This window comes from Gymnoscopelus braueri (assembly GCF_963280865.1).
Source record: "Gymnoscopelus braueri genome assembly, contig: SCAFFOLD_43, whole genome shotgun sequence".
NCBI lineage: Eukaryota > Metazoa > Chordata > Actinopteri > Myctophiformes > Myctophidae > Gymnoscopelus > Gymnoscopelus braueri.
In genome coordinates this window covers 116,583-124,687 of record NW_027660609.1, presented here as the reverse complement: position 1 = coordinate 124,687, position 8,105 = coordinate 116,583, and the positions used below count along the sequence as shown (strand labels likewise).

The following is an 8,105-nucleotide window of genomic DNA, read 5'->3' as shown; positions in this document are numbered from 1 at the left end:
AAACCAAACGCTTCATGTATGCTTCGCTGCAGGACGGTGTCGCGTACCGAAAATAGCAGACCTACAAGACCACACACCATGTGGGATTGTAGGTCTGCTATTTTCGAACGCTTCATTGTTCATCCAGAGTACTGAGCGCTTTACTTTTGCTTTCAACGGTTGGATCTGAACACAAATCGCTTTTTGAGTTGTAGTATCCACATCCGGGTCTGGAGCGGATACGGAAACCGCCTGTGTGCGTTCACGAATGTGTACCTGGAAATGACCGGATACCAGTAGGCGGGCTTTAGACCGGATACGAGCTCTCAATCGAAACAGAGTTGCTACGTCTGAACACATCTGTGGGTGTAAAGTAATTAAGTACATGTACTCAAGTGCTGTACTTATAAGAACAATGTTGAGGTATTTTTTACTTATACTGGAGTATTTCCAATTTTCAAAAATGTTCTACTGTGCATTTTTACAGCACCTTGTAAATAGTTCGGCTTGTTTTTCTAGGCCTGGTTCCTTATTTCTCTCACAAAATATGGCAACACTGGCGGCGACGCAGAAAGTCTTATGGCAGGGCTGTAATATTTATCATTCTAACACAATGTTCTTATCGTAAAAATAAAATCATCTCTGTGGATTTATTGACATATTTATTTCCCTGATCATTTGGACCAGCAGATATTACAACACATAGGTAACGATCATTTAAATATGTTAAATGAAAAAAATAAATATTATTTTTTAGGCTACTTTGATTTGGGGAATATTTGGGGAAAGACGTCTAGCCATGGTTCACATGACGCTCGTCTGTCACAAGCGTCATGGCGCTACTTGTTCCTTTAGAAAATCTTACATTTACAACATTTACAAAAAATATAAAGTGCTTACACCAAAAGCTGCTGATGTTACAAGTTAAAGCGCCTGGGTCTAAGTACCCAAATCCGTCCGTATTGTTTAATAAAAAGCGTTTTAATCCGATCTCCAGCCATTAATTTTATTTGTTTTATAATGTATCAGGGTGCAATACACCTCCCGACCGATAGGGGCGCGTAGTTGAAAGTACATGGAGAATGTTCGAAGAATATGGCTGGCGATCGGATTAAAACGCTTTTTATTGAACAATACGGAAGGTACGGGTACTTAGACCCGTGCGTTTTAACTTGTACCATCCGTGGCCGTGGTGTCAGCACTTTATATTTGAAATCTAAACGTTTATGTTGATTTAATACTGGTTGTAAATGTAACATTTTCCAAAAACAGGAACATGTACTGTCTGTCATGGTATGACAGTCATGTTTCAGGGCCAGGGAAAGACTGAGAAGGGCGTGTCCAGGCCTCCAGGGGATGCATGCTATTTTAGTAGCCTTGGATGGCGAGGCGTTTAGTGAGTTCTCTCTGTGACGCTCTGAAAATTCCACTGCCGTGCGAGGTCTCCAACTTTAGTAAAAGTAAACAAAACTATTTAGTTACTCATACAAAAAAAACGCAGTTTTGTGTTGTTGAAAGTCTATTCTCCAGGGTCCTTCTCTGTGTAATACACTTTTTTGGAAAGAAAATAAAATATATCCGCCAGATGGAAATGATTTTAATTACTCACCTGCGCCCTCTACAGATCTGGTCAATATAAATTACCATTGACCAGATTTGTAGAGGGCGCAGTGGAGTAAATAACGTTTACTCCAGTAAATAACATTTACTCCACTGCGAGACGTTTCCCATCGTGGAGAATAGTCTTTCAACAACACAAAACTGCCACTTTTTTAATGAATAGCTAAATCGTTATTCGTTACCTTTATTTTGACTAAAGTTGGACAGTGGCATTTTCAGTCCATTTCAAGTGCCTGTCAGGGTGGGGGTCCCCAGTTCAAATATGATTATTTTATAGGGTCCCCAGTTCAAATATGATTATTTTGGAGGGTCCCCAATTCAGTTATGATTATTTTGACGGGTCGCGGCCTGAAAAGGTTGAGAACCACTGTAGTAGGGGAGGTAGGTCCCCTTGCACCCGAATGGCACTTTTAAAAATATATAGTTTTTAGGACCCTAGCCTAATGGTGTCTAGTTAAGATTTCTTCATATTGCCCAGGTTTAAAGCAGCACTATGTAACGTTCCTCTTCTACTCTGGATTTGAACCTGGTTTCCTGCGCAAGTGCTGAATGTTTTCCCATTGAGCTAATGAGCCTGCTTGCTCGGGGGATACATTTAAAGGATCTACACCATGAATTAAAAAAATATATATATATATATCATATTGTTTATGTCCCTCAAACGTTTTTCAAAAGGTTTGAGCCTAAATCAAGCCTCAGATACTCATTCCAACTAACTTCTCTCTGGCTTATAAAGCATTTTCACCTGCAATGCCACATTGTCCTGTTTGGCACGGGGCGCTATTGAGACAGTTTGTATGCATGTTATCTCCTGGTTCTGTGTGGAAAAAGTTTTTAAAAAAAAGTTGGAACTGAAAAAACGGGAGGGATTGTACCGAACGTGACGTCACGTTCGGGTGAGAATCAGTTTGGTCTGTTTTGAGACCAATTTACAGAAAACCCCAGATATGCTGTGAAAGCCTGAGTGTTCAAACTGGGGTGTGTTTTGGTATAGAAGAGAGGTAGGGGAGACCAAAAACATACAAAAAAGAAGGAAAAGTTAAAATTCATGGTGTAGTCCCTTTAATCTTGACCATCAGGTCAAAATGCGTAAGATTCGTGAAACATGACCTTTGACACGATCTAAATGTCTCGAAGAGCATGGAGACAAAATACAACCACCCCAATTATTTAAGTTGTATTGTACTTAGCAGTGCCATGTCAGATCTTTGGACAAGGCACTGCTGAACATTACAAAGTGCCACCTAAAAAGAAAAGGTGAACGTGCCTTTGCTTTCCTTGCCCGAGGAGATAAGGCTTGCTGAATCTCTGCCCCGTTTTAAATCCCTTTTGAAAACTCATCTTTATGAAGCTGCTTTCAACCCCCAGCACTCTTAATTTTATGTAATTTGTGTCATTATTTATGTTATTGTGATGTATTGTTTTTATCTTGTATTGTGGATTTGTCTTTGCATTTTGGATTCTTCTGTCAAGCACTTTGTGAAAAAATGAAAATGATTACATTTTATTCCTTATAAAAAAGTTACATAGTGAGGCTTTAAAGTGGATAATGATTGCAGGATTGTTGACAAAAGGGGGAAAAAAGAAAAAAAATCTAGCATGTGTGTCTCATGTAGATGAACTGGTGTAGATTGAGATGCACTGATCTAAAATCTGATTAACCTGCAAATACGGAGCATAAAATAGGCATAAAATAACTGAATATGAATATCATGTTAACCCATTAAGACCTGAGGCCAATTCTACAAATGCCTTCTAAATCTGTATAGTTCTCAAACTCTTTTGTCCCGCGGACCCCCATCTGAATTTTATTTTGTGCCAGGGAAGAAAAAAAAGTAATAATAATCAAGATCTGCGTAAAAGAAAACAAAAAAACATTTTCGATATTTTCCAAAAATGTAAAAAAAAAAATAGCAGATGAAGTGATGCACTGTGAGCTTGTATCTGCTATTTTGTAATAGCCATTGCTAGAATCTAAAATGACACCTATACTTTTTTTAATGGGTTAAATGTGAACACTAGGGCCATCTTTGCATTGCTGTAGTCTGACTAAAACCTGTGTCTGATCTCCAGGATGTGGTCCATGGAGAGAGTGTCAGGTGTTGTGTTGGTCCTGTTTATACAGACTGTTACTGCTGACCCAGGTAAACTGCCTCTTTTGTCCTCATATTAGAATAGAGTATGATGCTTAACATTAATATTAGATGGTTCCATGGTTGCTCAACCAGTTAGTAGCTGATACATAAGTAAGCCTTGCCGAGCCATGAGGCCCGTAGGGCAGGAGCCTATCTCCTGTTTCTGTAGCGTGAGGCAGCTTGATGTACGAGTCGAGTACATCCCCTGGACATGACGCTAGTATGTAGCTGATTTGCATAACACTTTTGTGAAGTCATCGGTTGAGGTCATAGACAGACAGACAGACTGACCTTTATAGATCAGATGGGGAAATTCAGTTGTTCATGGCGGTACAGCCGTTAGAAACACAGGATACAGAACAAGATACAGAAAGGAGATACAGCTATAGGAGTAACAAATAAAACTAGTAGTAAAACAATCTAAAAGATTAAGCGGATAGTAACACTGGGATTAGGGAACCAGAAACCAGGTATACAGACATCTTGCATGACTTGGACTGCCTGGTAATATTAGTGGGGTGAACAAGTCAGTAGAGGTGTTGAAAATGATCGATTCTACAATGCATCGCGATGCGGCAGTGCGCGATTTTGCATCGATGCAGTGACGTGACATAATCGATTATAGCCCAAAAAAAAACAAAAAAATACGTTTAGTGTTGATTCTCCTCTGCGTCTTTCTTCACTGTCACGCTAACGCTAGTGCAGTTCCTTCTGTCTCTGGGACGCGAGCCCTGCTTTCCGACCTAGTTGTAGTAATACGCCCCCTGCTTCGCCCCTAGTCATGCAGTACTCCGTGGTGGAAAATAATGCTCGGCGCTGGCATTGCCTAGGGGGTGCCGATAATTTACGATTCTGTAAATTAAACTAAAAGCAAAATTATTCTTTATCGGTGAAAAAAAGTGGTCCGTTATTGGAAGAAGTAGTGTCGATAGCAGGAGTCGATCCCTGGAGTTGTGGGTTAGGGAGTCTAATGATTAACAACAAGGCAAGCCACTGAGGCTGGTGCTGAGTTGTGATATTCGGGCTGTATTAGAATGTGACAACGCCCACCGTTCTAATGTAGAGCGAAAGAAGCCCCGCCCCGTAGACGGGGCGAGGCCACTACAACTAGGTGGCAAAAGCTGGTGCGCCTCTGGGACAGAGAGCCAGTGTTTTCAAAGTGGGGAATCTAATCGCTTTGATTTACAACAGCCCTACCGAGCGTTCAACACATTCACAATATACATCACGTCTCCCTGCACACTCTCAGTAACCTCAGTGTTGATTTAACTCTGAGTCAAGAGTTAAATTAACACAGAGGTTTTTACTGCGTCTAACCAAGTCTACTTTGAAGTTTGAAGTGCCCTTCTCTTACAGCTGTGAAAACCTTATTGTCTCCGCCAGGCCGAAGGCATGGCAGAGACTGTTTTTCACCCTGTGTGTGTGTGTGTGTGTGTGTGTGTGTGTGTGTGTGTGTGTGTGTGTGTGTCAGGGTCCCCACGGTCATGAAATTCCTGGAAATATTTTGAAATAAAATTAAAATAAATCCAGTACTGGAAAAGGTTTGGAATTGATCAAAGGTCCTGGAATTTATCAAGGGTCCTGGAAAAATATCCTTCATTACTTTTTAATTCATAAATAGGGCAAATGCAAGGCAATATTATTAAAAAAAAATAAGTCATACGGATGCCATAATGAGTCTTCCAGTGAGCTATGCCCTAATTTTGCACGAAATGTTGAATGAAATTGTACTATTCTATATTCTATGCTTTATTTTTGCTACACTGCCTATCTTTGGGCATTGTACATAGGAGTAAGAGACACATTATTGCGCTGAATGATTGTTTTATAGGCCTGGAAATTGGGCTAAATATTCTGGAAAAGTTTTGGAAAAGTTTTGGAAATTCATTGCTAAAAATGTGTGGGGACCCTGTGTGTGTGTGTGTGTGTGTGTGTGTGTGTGTGTGTGTGTGTGTGTGTGTGTGTGTGTGTGTGTGTGTGTGTGTGTGTGTGTGTGTGTGTGTGTGTGTGTGTGTGTGTGTGTGTGTGTGTGTGTGTGTGTGTGTGTGTGTGTGTGTGCGTGTGTGCGTGCGCGCGTCCGTGACCAGCTAATCTCCGGCACTGTTGGCCCGCTCGCAGCGAAAATGTGCACACACACTCCCTGGATGCCAGAGCAGAACCTCTGCCCAAATTTTTCAGATCGGCCTGTTATAGCGCCACAAGGGGGCCGATTGTTGCAAAACACATGTTTTAGTCATTAAATGAAACAGATCTTTCAGATTTTTCATATTCCATTCTGATTGGCTAAGATTGGCATCCAAAGTTTGTAAGAGTGCTCCGTTTTGAACCAAAATGCCTCAAATCATGAACACAGCTTGCAATTTCCCATGAAACTTTGCACGTACATTCTCACTAGGCCGAGGAGGAAATGCCACTTGAAAATGTTCAAATCAGCCTCATGGTGGCACTATAACAGGCCGATTCGCGTTTTTACCTATAACTGCACCGATCCGTGTAAAACTTTGTATGCGCACTCCCTAGAGGCCAAGGAAAAACCTTTGCCCTGCATTTTTCACATCTGCCTTGTATAGCGCCACCAGGAGGCCGACTTATGTAAAACACATCTCTTTATATTACTGCTTCAGATTTTATCAAAATTTCACGCAAATCGGTTCCAACATCACACACATTGGTACACATTATCTCTATAGGCATCTGATCAAGACGGATCTGTCCGATGTTTCATATTCCATCAACATTGCTGGCCCACAATAACCTGCTTGACCTGGCGGAGACCTGTGCTCCGAGGAGCACTTTTTCTAGTTTGTGTTGGTTTGTTATATGCAGAACAATTCTAAAGTAATTCACTGCATAAGGATTTATATTTTGTTGTTGAAAACTGAACATTATCACAATAGGTAGGCTATTATACCATTTACTTATTTTTAATATAATGTTAAGACATTTATGTTTGAAGGAGAGTTATTATAAAGACATGTTACAGCACTTTATGAATAAAAAAGGAGATCATAATATGAATGGCGGTGGTTCTCAAAGTGGGGTCTGGGGACCCCCATGCAGAGCCTAGCCAAGCTACACGTTTTTTGATAAAACTAAATATACATGTTTGTGTATTGTTTATAGAACACAAAATATTCAAAAGAACCCTCAAATTTGTTGAGAGTTTTTTGGTTTCGCCCAGCCATGCCTATCTGACCACTCTGCGACTCCGCTTTCAGTTTCAACAGTGTGGCAGTCACGGAGTGAAATTAACACTGAGGATTTGTACTGTGTTCCATCCTCTCGGTTTTGTACTCTCTGTGGCAACACGGAGGATGTACAGTATAGACAGGTTTCTTGTTTACAAACATTACTGGGTGCAAAACCACTTTAAAAGAAACACTCACAGCTGAGATTACTAAACTGATTCGAGTCAGCCAGAGCCACGAGCTGCAGTGTGATGGTGATCACTACATCAAGTGTGTCAAACTAGATAAGATAAGACCTTTATTGCAAGAAGAATGCATTCCAGATTTTGTAAAGAGTGCTGCGTTCATCCCTAGCTTTGCAGAAACCTGTTTATTAATTGCAATGGTACAGTACAGTATAACATACTACTGTACACGAACATGCGTGCACAATGCACATGCAACAGCCACCCATGCGAATGGCATCGATGTGCAGCACAGCACGTGAATTACATTTATTTGACATAAGACTTTCAGAGGTCTTTTAAATCCAGTTTGTTGCCTCCCATATTCTCTCTCTCTCTCTCTCTCTCTCTCTCTCTCTCTCTCTCTCTCTCTCTCTCTCTCTCTCTCTCTCTCTCTCTCTCTCTCTCTCTCTCGTTCGTCGGTTTTCGATTGAGCTCAAATTCCTTTTTTGGGGGGTAATAGAGGGGGGGATCAACCAGAGATCAAATGGGGGTCTGTGGCCTAATGTCCTAATGTCTGTGGCCTAATGTGTGTCAAGCTGAGGGTCCTTGGTATTAAAATATATTTTCAAATGGGGGTCCGCAGGCTAATGTATCAATTTGGGGGTCCTTGACATGAAAAACTTTGAGAACCAGTGATGTAGGCCTATATTACTGAGCCATTAGCCGAAGCCTAGTATATAAAAATATATAAAATTGAGATGCATCGTAGAATTGAATTGTATCGAATAGTTATAAGGTTAATTGTAATCGAATCAAATCGTTACAAGGATTCTTATCGAATCGAATCATGAGGGAAGTGCCGATGCACACCTTTAGTCAGGCAATTTAGTACCAGTTACTACATTATTATTGTCAACAAGGCAATTCACTCAAGTTATCTGATTGGCAGAGCTTGGCTGGAAATTGTAAATTGTTCTTTAGCTTCTGGTGTCTTTCCTGACTTATTTAAAACAGCT

General features: G+C 40.7%; 1 protein-coding gene across 1 annotated transcript in view; it reads left to right on the top strand.

The window, feature by feature from the left end:
* Positions 1 to 8,105, top strand: part of LOC308081384 (scavenger receptor cysteine-rich domain-containing group B protein-like) — a gene marked incomplete at both ends in the record, with an annotated part of 48,000 nt that overhangs the window by 9,236 nt on the left and 30,659 nt on the right. The window contains one exon of the mRNA XM_080457758.1: positions 3,673 to 3,743. Coding sequence (XP_080313884.1) covers positions 3,673 to 3,743 — 71 coding nt within the window. The remainder of the gene's footprint in view (positions 1 to 3,672; positions 3,744 to 8,105) is intronic.